We start from the raw sequence: 25,502 nt of genomic DNA, 5'->3' as shown, positions 1-25,502 counted from the left end.
TTTTTTTTTTTTTTTTTTTTCTGAATTTGTTCAATAATAAATTTTCAGTTTATACCATAGTGCACTCCATTATTTTCCAATCTCGGTGTATGATTGTTTGTCAGGTCACAAGACTTTACAAGGACAAAGAGCATGCTGAAATTGAATTCACAGTGAGCAAATTATTTTTTAATCACCTTTTAGATCACGAAAATATACTTCTAGACAAAAAAAAACAAAAGAAAATGTTTAGTTCTAACAAAATATATATTGTGAAGATTGGTCCAATCCCCACAGATGATAGTCTTGGCAAGGAGGTCATCACGCGACTGACGGCGAATATGGCGACAGACAAAGTGTTTTACACTGACTCTAATGGAAGAGATTTTCTGAAAAGGGTAATTTTTACATATGGATCTTCTCATGACTGAATGAATAAGAAGAGAACTTATGGCTTTGCTGTGATGTTATCTTGAAATCTATGCCAATGGTTTTGCAGGTTCGAGATTATAGAGAAGACTGGCCTCTTACGGTTACTCAGCCTGTAGCAGGCAACTATTATCCAGTAATTTTCTTGCCACTATTACACATGATATTAACTAGATGTATAAGATCAAATCTTGAGAAAAATGATATCTTCAATCAAAATTATGCTGAACATGTAGCTTTAATGTAGGTTCGGAGAAAATTTAAAACTTCAGGGGAAACTAACCAATTCAGGAAAGTTCAGGGGACAAAAGCATGAAAATATTTTTTCTCTCTTACAAAGTGTTCAGTGTCTAACAATGCATTAGCTCAGTCCATATTTACTGTAATAATATGAACAAGTCTTTGTTTGGTGATCCTTAAAATTGAATATCTCTATACATATCATTTTCTTATCAGCTTACATGACATGTAAATTATCCGCATTTCAAATCAGTAGAACATAATCTTCTATTCCTTCAAAAACAAAATGTTTAAAACGATTTTCTCCTAATAAATGCAGTAACAATAAAGTGCATCACCACACGTGTAATTCAAACTTATGAACCAAATGAGTTGAAAATAATCAGATCCGTCATTATTATGTAGCAACTTTAATGCAATATCACATATGTGGTGACTACATCATTTCAGTTTACAATTGAAATCATAATCCATTTGTTACATCAGTTTTGGTTAAATAAAAAAAATTAGTATGCCGGTAGCACTATTCTTAATACAACTTCATTGCAGCTTAATCTTGGAATCTTCGCTGTGGATAAAAAATCTGAATTATCCGTACTGGTTGATCGTGCCACTGGTGGAGCCAGCATAGCAGATGGACAAATAGAACTAATGTTGCACAGGTTAAAGTTCATTTCGAAATTTTTATTTATTTTTATCTCGCTCCAGTACTCGGTAGTGTCGAACACCACATTTAATAAAAGATAGGACCCACATGGGAGAGGACTTAGATGTAGAGGTCACCTCTGTTAGATTTGGTGCACGACATTGTTCTTCAATATTGATGTCGTTTTTCATATTCAAGGCGCATGATTGCTGATGACGGTAGAGGAGTGGGTGAAGCCCTTGATGAGACGGTGTGTATTGAAAGTACATGTCAAGGCCTAACGGTAAGAATTTATCACATGACATATACACATAATTTGTGCTATGGAAATTTTCTTCCTTTTTTTTTTTTTTGGGTCCTTGTCAATTTTTGGCATTTAAATTTTGAGGAAATGCTTTGATGTTCATCAATATTGTTGTCGTTTTTTATGTGCAAGGCATAGTTTCAGTAGCATATTGATGAGGAATGAGAATCAGTTCACTTATTTCCGGCTATTAGTTCGCTTTACTCAAAAAATGACATGTCGTTTACTAGAAAAGTAAAAATGCCTGGTCGGTTCATTACTCATGATAAGATGTCGTAGCAAATGTAAAATATACGTCGTTTTTACGAGGCAAAAAAGTACGCGTCGTTTAGTGTCGATATCACTTTCGATCTTTATAGAAACGGATGTCCTGTTTTCTGGATGTCGTTTTTCACATGAAATCTCAAACAAGAAAACGACATGCTTTTAACTTGATATCGTTTTATTATAACGACATGAACTTATATTAACGAATTTTCATTTGTATTTGCATGTCATTACAAACGACATGCCTATTATTGTATTGTTTTCTTAAAACCACATGTCGTTTACAGATAAAATGACATGTCGTATATTTGAGAAGTTGTTTTTATCTAAAATCAATCGCAAAAAAGCAAACGTCATTTATAATGTTCTTGTTTTTCATGAAAACGACATATTGTCTTATGTTAGATGCCGTTTATGAAAATATTATGACATGTTTTTATAATACATTTCCTTGTCGTTTTCTAATGTTGTATTTACCGAAAGCCGCTTTAAACCTGAATTTTTTTTTTATTTAAAAAAGGGTCAATGTCGTTTCTCTTGGACGACCATAGTGTTATTGAAACATATCTGACGTTCTATTATATATGGATGTCGTTTTAGTATATTAAACAACACGTCGCTTTGAAAGTGTCTTTTCTGTCGGTTTAATTTGTAAGACGACATGCTATAAAATTTGGGCGTGTCGTTTTTGTCTATATATATATATATATTGCTCTGAAGATGCTTCATTGATATGTTAATGTTTCTTTCTTATGATCATGTTTGACATATAAATATTTCCTTGATTTAAGGTACGAGGAAATTATTATGTGAGCATCAACCAGGCAGGGGCTGGGGCACAATGGCGCCGAACGACAGGCCAAGAAATTTACTCTCCTCTTCTTTTAGCTTTCACACATGAGGTATATATGACCTTAAATAATCATCTATAATTATAAATACTCTTGTATCAATTGTTAATTGTATCCCTTAATCTTATACTCTAATTGAATGTTCAGAAATTTGAGGATTGGATAGCATCTTATACGACAACATCATCTAGCTTTGAACCAAATTACAGCTTGCCTCTCAATGTTGCTTTGATCACTCTCCAGGTGACTTTATTAACGCTAGTAATACATCATCACGCAGGTGCCACTAAAAAAGAATCGTTACATAAATAATTGGGTCTCACTCTGTTACGTGACTGTTTTAATATACTAACACATATACGGTGATTGTATCATCAATAGTGATAAATACTGTTCTTAAACGTTGTTACATGTAATTTATTTTTCAAAGACGAAAAATAAAGAAAATTATAAAAAATAGAATTTTTTGTTGTTTTGTCAAAACAACGTCGCTTTTTAGCATCAGAAAAAACAACATATGAAAAATGATCAAGTGTTTCTTGGTGTTTCTCTCTCTAATTAATCCTAGTTGTGCAGGTGTTGGATGATGGAAGTGTGTTACTTCGTTTGGCACATCTATATGAGGTGAAAGGATAAAAAAAAATTACAAGTCACACGATAACTTTCATAATACCAAACTAAAATCTTGCATGATTTTCATGCTTTGAATGTTTTAGGCGGGTGAAGATCCTGAATACTCAACATTGGCCAAAGTTGAACTAAAGAAGTTGTTTTCTAGCAAAACAGTAAGTATTATAAACACATATGTGTGTGTATATATATAAATATATATATAAATGCACATATAAAAGGATTAATTGGTGATTCTATTTGGAAATGTACTCAGATAAAGGAGGTAAAGGAAATGAGCTTAACAGCAAACCAAGAGAAGTCTAGGATAAAAAGAAAGTCATGGAAAGTGGAGGGAGATAAAGGCAAAGTAGAACCAACCCCAGTCAAAGGAGGCCCTCTCAATAACTCGACTCTTGTCGTTGAGCTTGGTCCCATGGAAATACGTACTTTCTTGTTGAAGTTTTAAGAAAAGGGGTTTATTTGATTATATTTTATAATCTTCTACCCTTTTTACAGAATAAATAAGCCTTTGGGAATAAATTTGTTAAAGTATTCTCTCTTCTCATTTGGCCTCTATTTTGTCTAATTCAAAGACTTTTGATGTACTTTTTTCAATTTTTTTAGGAGAACCAAAATTCAAGCTGAGAGTAATTGCAAAGCAAGCATAGTTTATTTCACTAATTTGAGTTTATAATTTGAGTTTTAGCTCTAAAAAATAGTCACATTTAATCTTTTTACTACAGTAAAAAATTTTCACATAAAATCATATTTCAACTCAAATTAAAAACTTGAATTAACAAACTAAATAAACCCTAATATCTTGGCAATAAAAAAGAAGGAAGAGAAGAGAGTTTGGACCCATTTTCTCTTGCATAGTAAGTTAAGATGTCATTTCACACTCTTCACCCCACATCTTCCATGAACAAATGTTCCAATCAATATTAATGCTTGAGTTGACAATTGACAAAGTTCATTGTGTTTTAAATATTGAACTTGATGGGTTGTGCCAACTATATTTCATATGGACAGGGGCTGGGGACACAATAATGCCATGCAATTTGGACAATAAAAACAAACAAAAGCAAGTAGTTGGGACATATAATCATAAATCAACAAGCTTATTTTCTTTTTCTTCTTTTGTTTAGAATGTCAAAATGTCATCTTGGAATCTATCCATTAGTACAATTAATGTATAAAAAGATTTCTATTAGGCATGCATAATTTTGGGACCTAAAAACATAGATCAAGAGTGGGAGAGAACTATCATGAACATAATAAGATATCCATACATTTATAAATAGTATGCAACTTTAATAAGTATTAATAAAGCTCTGACGGTTTAAACTATAATTAACCATAAGAAAAAATTTTGTGCGATGAGAATAATTGTCTGGTAAAGTACAAAAAAAAAAAAAAAAAAACCCTATCAATATTGTATAATCTACACGTTAGATCACATTAGTAGTGTATCAAAACTAAAAAAAAAAAAAAAAAGGATGAAACTTAACGAAAATCGAAATTTGATCAAAGTAATGGTTTTATCATACCAAAAAGTAAAGAATAATGTTTTGTTAAACATTTTTCCTTTCTTTTATGCAACCACAACCTGTGTGTTTGTTGTAGAATGACACCCTTTTTTTCTTTTGGTATTTTGCCTAATAACTATTATAAGATATTGTTTTGTTTTTTTGTTTTTTTGCTGAATTTTTATAACTATCCTTTTTTTTTATAAGATATTGTTGCATCACCGCTGTTGTTATTTAATTATTATCATTTGTCACATAACATAATAATAATAACGAGAACAACAACTTCTCGATTCCATAATAAATGACCAACGAAAATGGTATTTCTAGTGCCATGACCTTTTATTTTATGCAGATTTATTATTTATGTCATTTTAAATAATTTAGTGCCATGACCTTTTATTTTATTTTTATTAATTGAATAAAATTTGTTTATTTTTTTTAGTGTAGTGGCATAAATATTATTCTTTACCATTTTGATAATGGTATTTCTAGTTTTTTTTTTTTTTTTTTTTTCAAAATATTAGCTAAATGACATTTTTTCATAAATGAACAATCTTTTTTTATTTTACAAAAATGACCAACGAAAATGGTCTTTTTTAGGAGTCAATTAATGATTGACTTACAGTCAATCAGTGATTGACTTACAGTCAATTAGTGATTGACCCATAATTTATTAACAGTTTATCATTAATAAACTTATAATTTATTGATTGAAATTGATTAATTATTAATTGAATTTTGTTAAGTAATAATTAATAATGAAGAATCATCAAGTTAATAAACTAAAATCAATCAGGGATGGATCACTAAGTACATCAGTAATAGATAGTTAAGTTAATCAGTGATTGACCAATAACTTAATAAAAGCGGCCATTTTTAAAATTTTATAAAATTTTGGCTATTTATAAAAAAAAAAATCCTTCAAAAAAGCCACAAATTGTGTTGAACTCTTTTTTTCCCTAATGTTAAGAAACAGTTGTAGAGTCTTCGTACATATACGGTAATTCCATCAATAATGTGATAAATAACATTTGTTTAGGAAGAATTTAATTAAAAGTGTGAAATATATCCTTTCAATCTTATATAAAACTGAACGACAAATTGAACTTGATCAAAGAATAATGATTTTTTTTCCCCTGCTGAGATCAAAGAATAATCATTTGGAGCTGAAGTTTTTATTCGTATTTTGGTGTAGAAATTTTTTTAATAAAATAAAATAGAGAGATTTTTCCTGGTACTTCAATGTATTAATATGTTAAGTTTTTTTAATTATTAAATTGATATAATTTTTTATTTTTATATATTTTTATACATATTTATCGAATAAAAAACTTAATCTACTAATAAATTTATGTACTTAAAAAAAATCTTAATAAAATATTTTTAGTAGTTTTTACCGGTATTCGCGCGGGAAGTTCCCTAGACAGTTAAACGCTCAAACTGTCATCTCATCGGATTCCGCTAATCGTACGCGCAAACTTATTCACTTCACCATCTCCGATTTGCCTTCGCTTCTAAGAAAACAAAAACAATAAAAACCCTAAATTCCCAATTTCAGAAATCTCAACGATTAAGAAATCACAAAGAAGAAATCAAATCCATTCATGGCTTCCCAAAACCCTGGCTATAGAAATTCCTTATATCCGGAGGTCATCCAGTCCAATCCCGAAGCTTCCTCTCTCCGGCACCACCAAATCCCTAACTCTTCCTCTCCGGCGACCTCCAATCTTTATCCCTCGATCGACATGAACGAATTCGTCGAGAATCTATTCCCGGAGTCCTCGACGGTGTCGAGCCCTCCGTCGGCGCCGCCGGAGGCCACCGAGGAGGTGGTCGTCAGGATTCCCGGCGCGATTCTTCACCTGATCGACAAGCACTACAGTGTCCAGCTCGCCTCCGGCGATTTCGCCGTCGTGCGGCTCCGCCAGGGCGAGAACGTCGTCGCGGTTCTCGCCCGAGTCGGGGACGAGATCCAGTGGCCTCTGGCGAAGGACGAGGCCGCCGTGAAGCTCGACGATTCGCATTACTTCTTCGCGCTGCGGATTCCGGCGGATCATCGGTTGGATTCGGACTCGAGCGATGAGGAGAGTGGGGGGAAGAGGAAGGGGAAGAAATCCGACGGCGACGGTGGTGTTCGCGATGATGATTTGTTGAATTACGGATTGACGATCGCGTCGAAGGGGCAAGAGGCGTTGGTGAGGGAATTGGACGCGGTTTTGGAGCATTACAGTAGCTTCTCGGTGCAGCGGGTTTCGGAGGAGGCGAAAAGGGCGGGGGAGGTGGTGGATGGTACGGTGGCGATGGAGATGTCGCCCGCAGATTTGAAGACTAAGAAGAAGAAGAAGGAGCTGATCGAAGAGCGGAGCGCAGCGTATTGGACGACGCTGGCTCCGAATGTGGAGGAATATAGTGGCACCGCGGCGAAGATGATCGCCGCCGGGTCCGGGCAGCTGATTAGGGGGATTCTGTGGTGCGGCGATGTGACTGTGGAGAGGCTGAAATGGGGGAATGAGGTTATGAAGACGAGGATGAGTTCGCGCCCGGATAAGGAGATCAGTCCCCAAACGTTGAGGAGGATTAAAAGGTATATGAAATAGGAGATGTTTTGGAAGTTTGCTTTTATAAGTTCTATTGAGTTTCAGTTTCATTCTGTTGTTGTTATCTGCATTTTTTGTGTGTATGTGTGTTTTTTTTTTTCTTTCGTGTTGTTTGTCAGTGAGTGTGTGGAATGATTCTGATAGTTTGTCTCTTGATTTATATGCGTGTATATCTTGTTCTGGCAGTTTGTTATTTCAGGAATATCTTTTTCAATATCCATTAGAAAAATATTTTTATTTTTTAAAAAAAGTGTTCATAGGGGAAAAGAAAGATGGATTCTTTTTGCATTTGTGTTGAACAAAGCGTAGGACTTTCTGGTGTGATTGGGGATTATGCTTGAAATGGGAAGCTTTTCGGCCAATTTGTTTAGTCAGCTGCACAATGGACCTCATTTTGTCTAGATGCTACTTTGCTTCTTTTTCTCTCATTTGAGTTTGGAAGTTTGCAATTATTAGTTCTATTGAGTTTCGGTTTCTGTCGGTGGTATTTGCATTTATGTTTCTTCCTTTATTTGCTTGTTTCTATGTGATTTGATTATGATAGTTTGTTTCTTCTTTTATGTGAATGTATATGTTGTTCTGGCAGTTTGTTATCCCAGGAATATCTTGTTCGTTCAAAGGGAAAATAAAAAAGGATTCTTTTTTTCTTTTTGTGGAATTAAATAAAAGTTCCTGTTGGTGATTGGGGGGGGCTAAACTATTGCTAAAAATGAGAATTTCACACAATGGGCCTCATTCTATTTGTAGTCATAGTTGGACCTTGGTCCTTTATTCTAGATACGCTTTTCAGGAGTTACAATGAGAGATGTTTAATTTGTATCGTATCCAGGGATGCTTATGATTGGATGATGGCATCACAATTTCTTGGCCTTGCTGTGTGTGCAGGGTTAAGAGGGTGTCCAAAATGACAGAGAAAGTAGCAAACGGAGTCCTTTCTGGGGTTGTTAAAGTGTCTGGATTTTTTACAAGCTCAGTGGTGAATTCAAAAGTGGGCAAGAAATTTTTCAGCCTTCTTCCTGGAGAAATTGTACTTGCATCCCTGGATGGATTTAGTATGTCTACATCACTCTTTTCTAAGACGTATTATAACTGAATTTTATGTTCTACTTGACTACTTTTGGGCTCCTTATTTGATTTTCCATCGATATTCTAATGGAATATGGCTCTGCATCTTGTATTCCTCTTTTCATTTGGCACCATGATATTGATAACGCTTTTCCCCTACTATCCCTTCATCCTCATCAATCAAGTTTCTTTTGTCAGTAACTTTATTCATTTAGGGCTAGTCAAATATTTTTCACAGCTGCAAATCATGCCGATAAGTTCAAAATTCGCCACTCTGATGATTTCTCTCTAGGATTAGTTGGATGTTACAACATGAGTTGTAAAGTAATAGAGCTTTTAGAGGTGTGTTTACACACATTCATCTGTCCATCAAACTTTATCTAATATCTTCTTTCATAGTATTCATATTTTCATTTCCTTTGCAAACAGACAAGGTATGTGATGCTGTGGAAGTATCTGGCAAAAACGTCATGTCAACATCATCCTCTGTGACCACTGAACTGGTCTCCCACAGGTATACTTTCACCAGATATTCAAATCTATAGAGTAAAGAAAGTAGTGAAAGAACACAATGAAGTAACAAAATGATGACATAAAATGCGCTGACATGTGACAGTTGTGCTTAGAGAAAACAATGGAATAGTAATGACATGTTCTATAATGCTGTGAGAATCTTATTCGGATGATGATGGTATCATATAGGTATGGGGAACAAGCAGGCAAGGCAACGAATGAAGGACTTAGTGCTGCTGGACATGCTATCGGCACTGCCTGGGCTGCGTTTAAGATTCGGAAGGCATTGAATCCAAAAAGTGTGCTTAAACCTACTACTCTAGCCAAAACTGCTGCTAAAGCTGCAACTTCTGAGATGAAGGCTAAGAAGAATTCCAAGTAACTAATGATGGGAATTTCCTAATTACATTCTCCTTTTCCACGCCTAATCAATCTTAGTTTCATCAAATGTTTCGTGCGGTATTAAAGCTCTTAATGTTTTGTTCAAGATTGAGAAACAGAATGTTCATCTTCTTGTTGTTGTGCTTTAGGGAGAAACTACTTGTGCATATCTTTTCTTTCCTTTTCAGAAATGGGAACAAGTTTTTAATTTGTCCAATTGATTGTGCTGTTGTAGAACTAAATTCAGGGCCCCTTCTACTTTTCGTTTTTGTAAACAAGGTTAGTTCTTCATCACATGCTTTAGACTCTATGGATATGGAAATATACATGAGGACTAGACGTTGATGATTAATCAATTTGGTGCTCAATTGGTTCATAGGCTTGAACCAGAATAGAAATTTAAACTTTTTCTAAGAGAAAACACCGGGATAATTGGCGTTGTTAGTCTTTGAACTTTGAGCATAGTGAAATAATTTTGACATATTAGTCCCTAAACTTTCATCTTTTGATAGTTTTGGTTCCCGAAAGTAAAATTGACAAACAATTTTTAAAATTTAAAGGTTCAAGAACCAAAGTGTTATTATGTTCAAAGTTTGGAAACAGGAAGCTTGTAGAGAAATGGCTTTTTATCACTTGGTTTAGCTGATCTAAAGGGATAAGAACATATCTTTGGCAGTTTATATGTTAATTTTGAATTGATATTTTCATTGCCATTGTGATTCCACTCCCACAAAATGAATTTTCTGAACATATGAAAGTGACTGGTACATCTCATAAACAATAATTCATTCTTTAGTGACACCGACTTCTCCTCAGTGATAATTAGTAAACGTCGTTTTCTTTTCTTCACTAATCTTTCCTCAATCCTTATCACCACAGCTTTTAGACAGGAGATTATAAAACGACAATCCTTTTGTCATTGCCTTTTAGGTAGGACTAGGAGATTATTATGTGTTTGGTAGTCTATGAACGACATCCCTTTTGTCATTGCATAATTGGCACCAGTCAAAATAGTTCATAATCAGAACATGAAAAAGTTAGATTTTATTATTCTTTCTTGCATTTACATCAACATCAAACAAATATCCTTAATCGTAAAACCTTCCACAGAAAGTCCTTGAATTTTTTTTTTTTTTTTTTTTTTTTTTATATTGGCCGAGGGCCTTTTAACCCGTTTAACCAAGTTCATAAGTTTTTTATTAATATCTTGTTCATTGGTTTTGACTGATACCAAACTTTGTCCGCAAGCTGCATTTCCCGTGTCATTGGCACTGTCATTGGATAGTGGGTCCCACTTCATTAGACACCGTATCCTATCATCCAATAAGGTATGGCCATTGTGAATTGTGGACCCAAAATAATTTTTATAAGATTGCCATGCGTGTACCACTTTTGTCTCATAAGATGCGCCAACTTTGTTCATGGTTTGGCAAAATATTAGCTATACAATTTTTGGTGAATTGTACGATGGAGTATGTGTTGGAAATTTGATGCACCAATACTTGAAATACGTATGGGATATGCAGCAAAACGTCATTTGTCCCCTCTCTTGAGATAATAAAAATGGAATAGTATCTAAGAGAGAGGATGTTACGAATACTGAATGAGGTGATTTATTTACAGTGCAAGCTACAAGGGTTTGTCTTTTCGCACTTTCATATCTCATTATGCGATGTGATCTTTTATAAGGTATTCAAAAGCCTTATGCCTTTTTTATGTGGGACTATGAAATGTTACTCTTTTACTTTAATATTTGAACAACTCTAACCGTATGCCGTATTGGTAGAAATTTTTTTTAATAAAGAAAAGCTTTTTTATTTTATTGTTATTCTTAAAAAAAGATCAAGTAGATCAAACCCACAGTCCCTACTTAAATTTGATGCAGAGGAATGGACAGAAAAAAAAATTTACTGGCCTAATCCGGACAGAAGATGAGACATAAAATTCTACCTAAAGAAACATCACAAAAGGTAAAAAAAAAAAAAAAAAAAAAAAAAAAAAAAAAAAAAAAAAAAAAAAAAAAAAAAAAAAAAACAAAAAAAAAAACCCTCAAATTAGAGAGAAAACACAACTTTGAATTTAAATCTCACTAATTAAATCCTCTTAATACAATAGTTAATGTGGCTATTTATAGTCCACTGACAAAACAATAACAAAATATAAATAATAATAAACGACAAGCTAATAACAAAATAAAACTAAATTAGAAAGCAAGAACAAACGACAATAAAATAGACAATAAAATAAAAACGACTACTTATAACTAAATCTTCCTACAATTTAAATTCTTCACCAACTTCTTTGCCTGTGTGATTAGACTAATAGGTCTTAAAACCGTTAAATTTATATTAAATTCTGTCAATATTATATATATTTTTTATTTTAACGTAATTTTTTAAATTTAAGGTTCCAAAACATATACCGCTAATATCCACTACCATTAAAAAGCTTCATACATTTTTCTCTTTCAATAATTTAATGGAACACCAATACATACATATACATATACATACATATATATGTATGAAAAAGTATTAGCAATAGAATATAGATACATATACATTTTTTTTTCCTCTTTCAATAAATTATTGGAGCACCAACATATGAGGACGTACGAATTTTGATGTGTATGTGCCTTTAATTCCACGCCACTAGTCTTTTTACTCTTCATGGGCATGGACTTTTGCAAGTCTTAAGTAGCGAATCAAATGCTTTTTTGGTGTAAAACTTACTAAAAGATCAAAATTCTCGGTGCCCAAAAAGGCTATTCCCGTTGCAAAGACCTATATGATATGATATGGCAGTTTGATTCCTTTGTCTGATTCTGATGGAGAGATTTCTAGACGTGTGTTTCTCCTCATCAATTTGAATGAATGAGGTGATTCTCCTTGTCTCTTATCAGATCAAGTGAATTCCAGTTGTGAGCATCACCGATCATTAATCAATCAATCATACCTAAGATTTTTCTTGGTTCCCTTTAATAAATAAAATATTAACAAAAATATTGGCACATATAATCTTATCTATATGATCTAAAGTAAGTGTGTGTGTGTGTGTGTGTATATATATATATATATATATACACACACACACACATAGAGAAGATGGGGAAAAAAAAAGTGCCCAAACTCAAAGTGTGAAAGTAAAGCATCTCCATATCCAATAATTGGACACCAAGTTGAAGTAGAGACTATTTGCTATAGTTTCAGAACAATAACAAATTATGAAAATACATAATGGCATTAATTCCTCTTTACAAATATTATCTTCTTGGCTTGAGCAATAGTAATGCAACAGTTTTTAGTGTTATTGGCACCAAAAGTCCTTTTGTAAATTTTGAGGTAAAAAAAATCTTGGCCACTAACTCTAGTGGTTGTTGCGTAAGCCTTTTGTGGGGATATATATATATATATATATATATATATATGGACTAGTGATGTGGATCACAAATACAGTGTTCTAGAGGATGAAATGTGCCAAGTCAATACACATGGTGCACGCTTATACTATACAGTTTTATGTAGTAGGTTATGAGACAATATTCCACTGATACGATAAGAGTTTTAAACCGTCAGATTTTCGATAACTTGTCATACGTTTTTTAATATGATATAATTTTAATGTAATCTAACGGTTCAAAATTATATCTTATCAATGGCGGTTCACGCCTGCTGGAGAATTCTCACGCTCTTTTTTTTATCTATATTAAAGCCGACTTCCACATTAGTCTTTATCAACTATGGGTTGTTTATCAGCTATCCCCACTTACTCACCCAAATGGATATTATATTCCCCATTTGCTTATCTTCTACTTAATACTTATCTTGCTTTTTTGCATATTTCTTGTATTTTTTTTTTCCTTTGAGACCAAATTGGGTGTTTGTGGGTTTTAGCTAAAGCTAATTTGACCAAGCACTGCCTGCATGCTTCCCAGCCTGAGGTCCAATGATGGTTTCATTTCAATACAAGTCAATAAACTCACTCATGTATATATGATCTCTTTCACACAATAATAAATTAAAAATTAAAAAATGTGTCACTTGCTAAGGAGATTAGCTTTCCTTGTCATGAATGATTATAGAAAATTAGGTTAAAATAAGACTTTAGATCTTCATATAATTCACTTTTAATTTTTTAATGCACTTGTGATGACATTTAAAAATAATTGGCTTTTTTTTTTCCTTTCTTTTTGGCTTTTCTTTCTTTCGGTTTAAAGGCTTTTGACTGTTGAGCTCACGCTGCCACCAAAGGAACATCATCACACACCGAAAGATGATTGAGATAAAATTTTCTCAGTAAAATGCTTTACTTTTACCACAGTAAATATAAAAAAAAATGCTTGGTAAATTAGTTACTTGTAACTAGTGATGAAACAAGTGTCCTGCCCTATTCAAATTATAACATTTTAATTTTTACACGTAAAATTTCAGTTGTATCTCAATTTCGTATAAATATTATGAACTCACAACTATATATTTTCATTCAATATAAAACAATCTCTTGACAATTTTATGTATGGACTTTGTTGTAAACCTTCCATACCAAGTTCTATCAATTTTTGTATATATAACTATATTTAATATTTAAAAAAATAAATATATATATATATATAATGATTAGGGAGTTTTTTGGATAGTCTCCGTAAAAATTAGACTATTGGTGTTTTTTACTTTTCAACCGTAAAATATGTATTAAAATTTATATATTTTGCATATTTTTTTAAACTGATGTAATTTTAACTATATTTAACGGTTAAAAACTGAAATTACGGGTCGAGAAGAGAAACTCCCTAACGATTATAAAAGTTCTCTTTTTTATGCTATGGCCCCACTGAAAAAGTTTTTTGGCTTCGTGTATGGATCTCAAATTTTCTGCGGCGATCTAAAGGGAATAACTCCATCCCTAAGAAGATTTCCTACTGCAAAAGTCTATTGCTGGATATATTATGTCATTCACTTGGTCCCGCAACAATGAGCTGCACAACGTCCAAGCCAATGGACCAAATTGCCAAAATTCTTAGAGGACTAAAATGAATGGTTTATTAACAGCCATTAAAACCAATCAGAATAAAGCTCAATTGTTTATTAAGATTGCTTTTTTGCTGGGAGATAAGAATTCTTCCAAACAAGCAAGTATAATTCTTGTAAATTTGAGGCTTATTGAGATTGACCCACTTCATGAAATGTCAAATAGAATGCAAATTGCCTAAGGTTCTGTGACAATTATTTCTAAAGGCGGCTTAAGACATATGCCCCGTTTATTTCGCTGATTCGAGTTTAGAATTCGAGTTTTGCTACAAAAAAGCTCTCAGAAACAGTCACATCTAACTTTTTTGCTACAATAAAAAGCTCTCACACAACATCACATCTCAACTCAAATTAAAAATTCAAATTAGCGAACCAAACGGGCGCATAATCTACTTGAATAAGGAAATGATTTACGTCGAGAAAATATAGTTTCACGACACGTCACGAAATTAAAATATCACTTATTAGCGGTAAAAAAAAAGTGAGAAAACAATAATATTCAGTTGTACAGATTGTTATTTTTATTGATGATAAATTTTTTTATAATGTGCATTATGGTTCTATTATTTTCAACGGCCGAATTTAGCAAAAATTTAAAAAAAAATACTAAAAACTAAAAAAATACAGAAAAGAGAGAGAAGAGGGAGATATGTCAAGGCTGCTGTGGGTGGGAATAAAAAACCAATTCCACTGACAGAAGTTGGTCTCTTGCCTTCAAAAAGTGGCAATGACACAAGAACCAGTATATTATAAACACTTCAATTCCCACCAAAGAATTCTCTCTCTCCTCTTTCTCTCACCTACTCACTCACACACACAGATAAAAACACAAACCACATACATACGAGTCTTATGCCAATTGCATGGCATTTATTATCTTTATGGTTTCAGCACTTAAAGGGGAGAAAAGTCTGATCAAATATTAGAAACTCACTCAGAAACTAGTTCTGAATGTTCATCAGCACAAACCAGCACGAGGAGCACATTACTAATGGCTACTCCTTTGAGAAACGTGTTTGATAGAATCACAGGCTTTGCCACCTCTTTGAGAAGGAACACAACCCCACGTGGCAGAAGAATTTTCCACAGAGATGTTGAAAGAGATAATCAAGACTTTCAATATGCTAATACTTATTGCCTCTCATCATATTACAGTGTCTTTGTTGCTCGCCTAGCTATCATGGTAATGTTATTTTAATTTCTCAAAATACTTTTATATGTGTATATATATATATATATATATATTCTCCCCTCTTGATTGCTATATACGTATTATGATTAATTGGTTAATATAATTATGATCTTGTAGAACACACTAATCATAAAGATGTTTATGTGTAAGTTGGAATATGTGTGTGAGAAGAGAAAAAATTTAGATGCCCATGTTAGTAGTAGTACTTAAGTTGGTGAATTCTTTTTTTTTTTTTTTTTAAATTATGTTAGTTTCCATATTGGTGATCCAATTTTAGTGTAACAAGTTCAAAAATTTTGGTCATGTATTGGTCACCTAAAACATGCTAATCTTGTGATATGTTTTGAGTTGGAATATGGGAGGAAAGATAAATTTGGATGCCCATGTTTGGACTTAAGCTTGCTTCCTTTGCAGTTTAATACGTACTTGAGAGCCTGAAACAAATTAAACGCCCAACAGAGCATGATAATAATTTTAAATAGTGTAATTATAGGAATTTAAATTCGGGTTATTGCTCTGATACCATATTAGTTTACCATTTTTACCGAAAGCTTAAGTAAATGGAAAGAACCCTCGTGTTAGAATTTGAATTATTTTAGCTTAATTTGCTCTAACCTTCAAATGGAAAACGATACTTGTTATGTAAATGGGGGAAAAATAATAATTTTATTATCAGAGAATTAGAATTTTGACAAATCTGCATTCATCCTGTTTATGATAAAATTCTGCTGCGCTTGCTCCTTTAGAAACCTATTGTCCTTACGAGAAGAATATTAATTTTTTCCGTACTTGCTCTGTTGGAATTTTTATTGGCGTTACTAGAGAACATATTATGGTCAGTTTAGTTCGCTTATTCGAGTTTTTAATTCGAGTCGATGTATGATTTTATGTGAGAACTTTTTACTATAGTAAAAAAGTTAAATACTCGAATTTCCCTACCTCTAAAAGGACATAAGCTTATATTGAAGATTCTTACGCAGGTCATGCTAGCCATTTTGATTGGGCTGTTGACCATTTTGACATGGCATTTTACAAGGATCTACACAGCAAAATCCCTCAACAGCTTGGCCTATGGTCTTCGTCATGAACTTCTACAGCGTCCCATTTTAAGGATGTGGAACATCTTGAATTCGACGGCGGAAATAACGACGGCTCAGGTTAAGCTCTCAGAGTATGTGCTCAGAAAGTACAGCAAGCCCACCACTCAAGCAGAAGAAGTTGAGGTTGGTTATTAGTCAATCATTCTTTTCTCGCTAAGTTAGTTATAATCACAAGATTTAAATCACCTCTCCAATATTTTTTGATATTCCAAATGGTGTCTTATGCCACGTTATTTAATGAGCTCAAATGGTGAAGTGTGAAAAGGTCAGTTAAAAAGTGTTTCTTATTAAGGTTGGTTATTAGTCCATTGTTGGGATTTCTTAATGATCTAAACATGCTGCTAGTAAAGCTGAGTAGCAATTAGATCAAATACGTAATTAAATGAAACAGATCGAAAACACCTCCGGCCATTGACATTCTCGGTGGATAAAAGGAAAAACTCGGTTTCGGTTCTTCTAAACCTTACTTAATCTCTCATTGATGGTGTATATGTTTGCTGAATGGAGATTGCAGGCTTAGGGACCTAAATTAATGTGTTTTGTCCCCTTTTATAGACTCTGCCCATCACAGAGTCCTTCTCGGACGTGCACCGAATGTGGACAATGGTGGATAACTGAAGATGAATGTGGCTAATCACGTTCCTTTAGTGGTGAAATAGGATAGACCACATTCTGAGGATCAAGGTCTCGGTTGGGTATCGAGATTTAAGGGAAAAATCCAACATCAATCACTCTTTCCTCATTAAGTTAGCTATATTCATTAGATTTAGATCACCTGTCTAATTTTTAGTATTCCAAATGGTATCTAATTAATCGCTTTATGCCACATTATTTAATGAACTCAAATAGTGAAGTGTGAAATGGTTAGTTAAAAATAGTTTTAAATTTTTTTAATAAAGCGACATAATTTGGTAGATTAGATAACAAAATTGAAATGGTAATTCTAGTCCATTATCATATAAGGTTCGCCTTTTATGTCTGGTGATGTGCTTTCTTAAAAAAGTAAGAATAATAATTTAGTAGGTGTAGAAGAATGATAAAAAGAAAACTCAATCCCAATCTATCCCATGGTTTTGTTTCTCCTAAAATTTGAATAAATTGCAAAAATCACATGTGTACACTTACTAATTTGTATTCAATAGTTACATGTATAAAGACATCTGTTGTATCAAACTATTATGCTCAAATTTTACAAAAAAATTCTGATCTTAGCAGCTGTATGAATCGATGAGGGACGTGACATGGGCCTTGTTTGCAAGCCGAAAAGCTCTAAATGCAATCACTATAAAATACAGGAATGGTTTTGTCCAAGCATTCCATAGAGATCATAGGAGCAACAACACATTCTACATTTACTCGGATCTAGCAAACTACTCGATCAGCGCGGTCGGGGCCTATAACGCAAACATGTTGTCAACACATCAAGTGTGGAATGATCAGGCCATACATGGTAACATCTCCGCTACTTGGTACCGTGAGCCTCTCGACCCCATCAGCGGCGAGAAGATAGGAAAAGCAAAGCCAGTCCAACCAGAGGATCTAATCAACATTGCAGGCCTTTCACAGGTGCCAGATGGTGTCGCGACATGGCATGTTTCGGTGAGCAAGTTCACGGATTCTCCTATGCTTTCGGCGGCCTTGCCAGTCATGGATGCTTCCAATAAAAGCATTGTGGCTGTTGTTGGTGTTACTACTGCATTGTACGGTGTAGGGCAACTAATGAAGGAGCTTGTTGAGTACCACAGTGGTTATATGTACTTAACCTCTCAAGAAGGTTACTTGCTCTCTACGTCAACAAATACTCCTCTTTTAAGGAATTCAACAAATGGGACTAAGCTCATGATGGCTGTTGATTCTGATGATGATGTTATAAGAATGGGGGCTCAGTGGTTACGAAGAAAATATGGTAATGATTTCCCTCCTAGTCATGAGGTTCATGTTGAGGATGCTGAGCTTGGTCACCACCAATATTACATTGACTCTTTCTTTCTAAAACTAAAGAGACTTCCTTTGGTAAGTCTTTCTAAGCTCAAACTAGCTCAAGTGGTTGGGTGCATGAGTGTGTGCGTATGTCCATCATAGTTCGAACAAGAGTCATTTTCTTCGTTTGTTAGTAAAGTAGGAGTCATAGGCCCGACGCCGCTATATATATGTGTGTGTATATATATAAAGTCTTATTAAGCTTATAGAAAGAAACTTATTTCCTTGTTTAGTTGGCTTGTAGTACCTAAAAGGCTTGAATGGCTTTTTCTTCTATTTGCAGGTGGGTGTTGTCATAATCCCAAGAAAGTATATAATGGGGAAGGTAGATGAGAGATCCTTCAAGACATTGGTCATATTAATATCTGCATCGTTGTGTATCTTAGTGATTGGATGCATTTGCATTTTCATACTCACAAATGGAGTATCAAAGGAAATGAAGCTCAGAGCAGAACTCATCAGTCATCTTGATGCAAGAAGAAGGGCAGAGGCATCTAGCAACTATAAAAGCCAATTCCTAGCGAATATGAGGTGGGGAAGTGTCACTTTTTTTTTTTTTTGGTTAATGTGATAATGAATTGTTTCCTTTTTACACCTAAATGTTCTGTTATTTTTAAGGCCTTGTTTGGTAGGAGCGAGAGCTGAGTAACTTAGGTGACGAAAATCGAGAGGGATGAATAGGTCCTTTCTCTTATGAGATTTGGCATGAAAAGGAGCAAATTGTTTGGTATAGAGAGGCAAGAAAAGGGAAAAAACAAAAGATTTTCTTTGTAAAATTACTGGTTTATCCTTAGTTGCGTCTGGTTCCCTTCGATAACGAGGGGTAATAAAGTACTTTAACACTATAGTCCAATGAAGTGGAGTTTTTCAGAGGGTTTTGAATCACTCGCTCCTATCCAGATCCCTCCTTCCACTTCTCCCTCGTACCAAACAAGCTCCTAAAGTCAGATAGCTCAATAGAATAATGTTGTTTATCTAGAGTAATATAACAAAGTTTTTTTGCATTTGCAGTCATGAACTTAGGACGCCAATGGCAGCAGTTATCGGGTTGTTGGACATTCTCATATGTGATGACTGCCTCACAAATGAACAATATGCCACAGTCACCCAGATTAGAAAATGCTCAACAGCTCTACTAAGGCTTCTCAACAATATATTGGATCTCAGCAAGGTAAGCTATAAAGGCAAACTGACACGTTATTCATCATACTTTCCTTAAACAAAGAAACTATTGACTGAATTCCGATTCGCCTAAACCCCAAAAATTGATCCAAGCGACAGACAGAACACAGTTGACATGTGAGAGCAGATGATACATGCTTTGTGTCGATTTCCATAACTAATTACATCAACGTTTATTTGATCTTTTTTCTGCCCAAAAAATATAAAAAAAATCATGATATGTCTTAAATCATACATCTTTATCTGCAATATACTGTCTAGGTTGAATCTGGAAAACTGGTGTTGGAAGAAGCTGAGTTTGACTTGGGAAGAGAACTTGAAGGACTCGTTGATATGTTTTCTGTTCAGTGCATAAATCACAACGTGGAAACTGTCTTAGATCTCTCTGGTATGGATGGAACTAATTTCAGCAAATATTGTGATTCTTAGTTTTACTTTTTTTTTTTTTTTTTTTCAAATGTTCACATACAATTATTGCTAATTACTATGTATAATTTCTTAGATGACATGCCAAAATTAGTCCAAGGGGACTCTGCAAGAGTTGTTCAAGTATTTGCAAATCTCATAAGCAATTCTATCAAGTTCACAACATGTAAGTGCAACTTATATATATTGAGAGAATTACATAGTATGCCACTAAAATCCAACGGATTTACATCTGTGCCATTTTTGTTGATTTTAAAATAATATATATATATATATATATATATTCTGGTAGAATACTCTCTGAAAATGTCCGGACTTTGTCGAGAAGAAAAAAAACATCGCATCCTACCAGTAAGTTTTCTGGTAAATTGAGTAGTATAACTGTTAAGTTTATGTCATTAGCAGGCATAAATATAAAGATTACATCTTTGAGTGTCATTTCTGAATTCTTCAGTTTTACTGGCCTTAGTTTTACATTTTTGACACTAAAAAAAGTGGCCTGGAAAAAGGGTCAAAATTTTCCATTTACTCAAATATAGTCCAAAATGAGAGTATTTAGTTGGAGTTGTGAAAAATAAAGTGACTTTCTATATATATATATATATATATATAACTCATTGTTGATAAATCACTATGCAGCTGGACATGTCATACTTAGAGGATGGTGTCAAAACTTGAATACAGTCAGTAATAAAGGGAAGTTCTCTGTGGACCAGAAGAAACAGAGATGTGCACATAAGATGAAGTTAAGGCATCAAGGGAACCACACAAAGGAGGTCCCCAAGAAGGATAACAAAAAGATTCTTTGGTTTGAAGTTGATGACACAGGCTGTGGTATGAAAACTACATGAAGAATCACAATTTCCTTTTTTTTTTTTTTTTTTTAAAAGATTCTTAGCACCTACCTCCCTGAACTTCTAGCAGTTTGACACTTTCTTCCTTGATTTTTTTATTTTTTTTGTTGAAAATATAATCCTTACATTCACAATATTGTTGCAATTAACTCCAACTGTTAAAGGGGGAAAAAAAAGAATCATGTGAATTACTTTTTCACAAATTGCAGGGATTGATCCAAGTAAATGGGAGTCTGTCTTTGAAAGCTTTGAGCAAGCAGATCCCTCAACAACTAGGACGTGAGTTTTTTTTTTTTTTTTTTTCAAGTTTTTATTAAACCACTTTTGTTCCACAATTTGTCAATAAATTTGCCTTTGGAAATGATCCTTGTTAACCATGTTTAACTTTGAGTATAACAAACCTTATTTATTTATTTGGTCAGGCATGGTGGTACTGGCCTTGGACTCTGCATAGTGAGGACTTTGGTAAGTTAAGTCCCTCAAACTACATAAAATCATCATGCATTATAAAAGCAAATACTTTGCAAGATTCTTACCCTTGGAAACTCTCCTTTTTATTTGTTGAAACTACTTTCCCCAGTTTATATTTACGCCAGTAATCATGACAGGTCAATAAGATGGGTGGAGAAATAAAGGTCGTAAAGAAAAATGGTCCAGGAACTCTAATGCGACTCTACTTGGTTCTAAATACTCCTGCAGATAATACAGAACAACATTGCCAAATAGATTTTGCAAAGCATGGTTTGGTGGTGAGTGGCATTGCTTCCTTTAGATTATCCCATCTTTACTCGTCTCATTTTACTACATCTTTTCGGCGAATGGTTGAGTTCAGTAGGTTTATCGTCATTCGTAACAAAGGGTTAAACTCATTTTTAGTCCCCGAACTATTAAAATGTCTTGAAACGAGTCCCTGATCTACCAAATTATCTCAATTGGTACTTCTGTCCTGTTAAAATAGAAAAACAAATATAGTTTGTTCAGACAAGAGTGAAGAATTGAGTGTTCCAAATAATGCAGGTGTTGCTTGCATTACACGGCAGCATGGGGAGACTGATCATGTCCCAGTGGCTGCGCAAGAACGGAGTGTTCAATGTGGAAGCATCAGAGTGGAATGAGCTGACGCAACTTCTCCGCGTACTCTTTCAAGGCAAGAATTCAGCCCGCACCAATGGCTTTGAGGCGCAGTATTCGCTGAACGAGAATCTGAGGGCCGAGTTGCTCAACATATATGAAATGAGGAACCCATATTTTCTCATGGTTGTGGACATAGCCTTACTTGACTTGAGCACTGATATATGGAAAGAACAGCTTAACTTCCTTGACAAGTACTCTGGGAAGGCAAAGTTTGCTTGGGTGCTAAACCATGACACCTCCAATGCCATAAAAATGGAACTTAGGAGAAAAAAGCATGTTTTGATGGTTAATAAGCCTTTGTACAAGGCAAAGATGGTTCAAATTCTTGAAGCTGTGATTAAGGAGAGAAAAAGTTCTCCAAGTGCTTTGAGAAGTACTAACACTGCAACAACAAAAGAAGGTGATTCACATGAATGTCTTGAGATTGATTCCACTCAGTTTGAGACTGCGAGCTCGGATGAATCCGATATGTCTGAAATGGGAAGCTCGAACAAATCGATAACAACCACTTTCGAAATGGAAGAGACACAAAGGGAAAGGATGACTAAACTCAGCTCCTCAAAATACCACGCGGTTAAGAACTGTCTAGTTGAGCTGACTCATGTGCGCCCAGATGACAATAACTTGAGGAAGAAGGCACATGAAGCGGAAGACGCAAAAACCAAGTTGGTCTCAACAGAAACCGAACCGAGAAACTCAGCAAGTCCAGAGCAAAGCGCGGTCAGCAACCGTCCTAAGGAGCATGGGAACATGTTCTCAACAAAGGCTTTGAATGAACAGAAATCTCTTGAGGGCCTGCGCATATTGCTTGCGGAGGATACACCGGTCCTGCAGAGAGTTGCAACCATAATGCTCGAGAAAATGGGGGCCACAGTAACCGCGGTTGGCGACGGGCTGCAAGCGGTGGATGCTCTGAATTGCTTGCTTAGTTCCGATGAGGGCGGTAGGCAATCAATGTGTAAAGATGCCTGCACTTGTTCACAAGAAGAGAATTGGAATCCCTCTCCATTTGACTTGATTCTGATGGATTGTCAGGTAATAACACTGAAACCAAGTTCACTGTTTGCTAGTTTCCTTGTGTCTTGGTTATTCCAATGCTTTTTTTTTTTTCCTCCAAGGACCAATAAGTAAGCCTCACTAGGAAAAAAATAAAATAAAATAAATAAATAAATAAAAAGGGAAAGTCTAGGAGTCTACTCAAACTCAGCATGTTTGGATATATGACTTATTTTTGGTGGTGAAGTCAGAAGACTTATTTGATAGGGGCAAAAATGGAAAAAAAAGTAAAAGATTCATTTTTTTATTGAATTGGGACATCATTGTAGTTTTTTATTACTAAGTAGGGACATAATCGTAAGTTTTCTTATTAATCGTGGGTATAATTGAAATTTTAGGTATAAAAATTAAAATTTAAAAACTCAATAGGATACATGCCACCACTGAAATATATGTAGCTCCGCTCCTCTTTATCCTAGGTGGTGCCTCACCATGGGCTCTTCTAGAGGAATTTTGACTCATATGTCTCTTGAACTATTTATTTTTCTGTTTCTTGTTGAACCCAGATGCCAAAGATGGATGGTTATGAAGCTACAAAAGCAATAAGGAAGTCAGAGGAAGGAACAAAATTGCACATTCCAATTGTGGCTCTAACGGCCCATGCAATGTCATGTGATGAAACCAAGTGCCTAGAGGTGGGCATGGATGCTTATCTAACAAAGCCAATTGACTACAAGCTTATGGTGTCCACCATTCTTTCACTCACCAAAAGAACAACAACAGTCTAACAATTTGAAGTCAACCAAGAGCTAAGCAAAAACAAGACAAAGTTTGGAAATTAGGTGCTTTTTGGTGTAAGATTTTGTAGAGAACATTGTTGCTCCTACAGTAAGTAAATGTACATTGTATAACCCAATTTTCCTCTAATTATCTACACATAAAAAAGGGCTAGTAAATGTATGCCCAAAGTGATAAAGCATGATCTGAAATTTCTGTGTGTTTTGCTTTGATGTGGGCAAATGGTTTTGAGAAAGTGGATTATTGTGCATGATTGCATGCAAGCACCTATTGACCTAAACTTGACATAAACAAAGACTGATGATTGTAACAAAAAGTGTTTTTATAAAACTTGCATATTAAGTTTGTTAAACCAATTCATGACTTGAGTTTGGCTTACCAAGGTTATCATTCCTTGATACTTTCCTAGCATTAGTCAAGTGATGATTTTGAAATCAACTGATGTGGTATATTCCAAAATTAGTTAATGACTTCTAAAAAATAATAATAATAATATAAGTTAAGGAAGTTGCTGGCTTTACCTTTACTTTTGTCTGGTGGAAGAAGCAAATTCATTTTCATGATGGACAAACAAGTATAGTTGAAGTTAGGAAACCAAAAACGACATATCGTTTACACAACACAACGTGTCACTCGATGATTAAAGTCAACATAGAGTTTGAGTTTCAAAAGCATGTTTTCCTTTGTGGTCTACAAACGACATGCTTTTCATGTTTGCAAGGGATGTCGTTTGGAGTCCGAAGGACGGATGAAGTTTGCAACAGTAAAACGGCACTCGGTTTTGAATACAAAAAATGATAATACTTCCTATGAAGTGTCATTTGTACTCATGTTTGGAACAATGATAATACAGATCCATAGGTTTAATTTTAAAATAGGATCCCAAAAAAAAATAACGTTTTAATTTTTTTTTTTGAAGAATGTCGTTTTAAATTTAGGGCCTGTTTGTTTGCGTTTTCGTTTTCGTTTTTCACGGTTTTCAAAGCAAAAAAATGAAAACGGGTGTTAAAAACGTGTTTGGTGCAATTTTTTTTAAAAAACAAAACCAAAAACGTTTTTGTCTTTTTGTGGAAATCAGAAAACGAAAAAAAGGTGTTTTCGGGCCCGTTTGTTTGCGTTTTCGTTTTCGTTTTTCACGGTTTTCAAAGCAAAAAAATGAAAACGGGTGTTAAAAACGTGTTTGGTGCAATTTTTTTTTAAAAACAAAACCAAAAACGTTTTTGTCTTTTTGTGGAAATCAGAAAACGAAAAAAATGTGTTTTCATTTTCTTGTTTTCGTTTTCTGTTTTCTGAAAAACGGATTTCACTTTTTTTTTTCTTTTTCATTTTCTTCCCTCTTTTCTGAAACCGTTTTTGTATTATATATGTTTATTTAATATATTTATTTAATATATTATTAT

General features: G+C 34.2%; 3 protein-coding genes across 4 annotated transcripts in view; all 3 read left to right on the top strand.

Moving 5' to 3' along the window:
* Positions 1 to 3,966, top strand: part of LOC21409309 (alpha-mannosidase) — a 10,451-nt gene extending 6,485 nt beyond the window's left edge. Inside the window, exons 20-29 of the mRNA XM_010115030.2 lie at positions 105 to 152; positions 258 to 377; positions 479 to 544; positions 1,198 to 1,310; positions 1,493 to 1,577; positions 2,657 to 2,767; positions 2,864 to 2,959; positions 3,293 to 3,340; positions 3,433 to 3,501; positions 3,603 to 3,966. Coding sequence (XP_010113332.1) covers positions 105 to 152; positions 258 to 377; positions 479 to 544; positions 1,198 to 1,310; positions 1,493 to 1,577; positions 2,657 to 2,767; positions 2,864 to 2,959; positions 3,293 to 3,340; positions 3,433 to 3,501; positions 3,603 to 3,794 — 948 coding nt within the window. The 3' untranslated portion in view covers positions 3,795 to 3,966. The remainder of the gene's footprint in view (positions 1 to 104; positions 153 to 257; positions 378 to 478; positions 545 to 1,197; positions 1,311 to 1,492; positions 1,578 to 2,656; positions 2,768 to 2,863; positions 2,960 to 3,292; positions 3,341 to 3,432; positions 3,502 to 3,602) is intronic.
* A 2,311-nt stretch (positions 3,967 to 6,277) lies between these two features.
* On the top strand, positions 6,278 to 9,686 carry LOC21409308 (protein EARLY-RESPONSIVE TO DEHYDRATION 7, chloroplastic). The gene is made up of 4 exons (XM_010115029.2): positions 6,278 to 7,441; positions 8,340 to 8,506; positions 8,949 to 9,033; positions 9,222 to 9,686. The coding sequence occupies exons 1-4, from the start codon at positions 6,462 to 6,464 to the stop codon at positions 9,412 to 9,414; spliced, it is 1,425 nt and encodes a 474-aa protein (XP_010113331.1). The 5' UTR covers positions 6,278 to 6,461; the 3' UTR covers positions 9,415 to 9,686.
* A 5,607-nt stretch (positions 9,687 to 15,293) lies between these two features.
* Positions 15,294 to 24,315, top strand: LOC21409307 (histidine kinase 1). Of its 2 annotated transcripts, none has more exons than XM_010115028.2 (13): positions 15,294 to 15,623; positions 16,613 to 16,855; positions 17,948 to 18,745; positions 18,996 to 19,243; positions 19,724 to 19,883; positions 20,156 to 20,282; positions 20,397 to 20,486; positions 20,960 to 21,154; positions 21,384 to 21,453; positions 21,597 to 21,639; positions 21,783 to 21,923; positions 22,192 to 23,343; positions 23,871 to 24,315. In XM_010115028.2, exons 1-13 carry the CDS (start codon positions 15,432 to 15,434, stop codon positions 24,090 to 24,092), a joined length of 3,681 nt encoding a protein of 1,226 aa, XP_010113330.1. In that variant the 5' UTR covers positions 15,294 to 15,431; the 3' UTR covers positions 24,093 to 24,315. The 2 variants fall into 2 exon arrangements, with proteins under 2 accessions (XP_010113330.1, XP_024032827.1); XM_024177059.1 differs by having other exon boundaries at positions 17,945 to 18,745.
* Positions 24,316 to 25,502: the final 1,187 nt, after the last annotated feature.

Source organism: Morus notabilis, unplaced genomic scaffold, assembly GCF_000414095.1.
Source record: "Morus notabilis unplaced genomic scaffold, ASM41409v2 Scaffold384, whole genome shotgun sequence".
Lineage (NCBI taxonomy): Eukaryota > Viridiplantae > Streptophyta > Magnoliopsida > Rosales > Moraceae > Morus > Morus notabilis.
The sequence above is the reverse complement of the archived record's forward strand: the minus strand, read 5'-3'. Positions and strand labels throughout refer to the sequence as shown.

Coding starts and splice junctions, on each gene's coding strand:
- LOC21409308 (XM_010115029.2), top strand. CDS start 6,462: ATGGCTTCCCAAAACCCTGGCTATAGAAATTCCTTATATCCGGAGGTC. Junction 7,442..8,339: donor ACGTTGAGGAGGATTAAAAG/GTATATGAAATA, acceptor CTGTGTGTGCAG/GGTTAAGAGGGTGTCCAAAA. Junction 9,034..9,221: donor ACTGAACTGGTCTCCCACAG/GTATACTTTCAC, acceptor GGTATCATATAG/GTATGGGGAACAAGCAGGCA.
- LOC21409307 (XM_024177059.1), top strand. CDS start 15,432: ATGGCTACTCCTTTGAGAAACGTGTTTGATAGAATCACAGGCTTTGCC. Junction 15,624..16,612: donor TTGCTCGCCTAGCTATCATG/GTAATGTTATTT, acceptor ATTCTTACGCAG/GTCATGCTAGCCATTTTGAT. Junction 21,924..22,191: donor TTGCAAAGCATGGTTTGGTG/GTGAGTGGCATT, acceptor CAAATAATGCAG/GTGTTGCTTGCATTACACGG.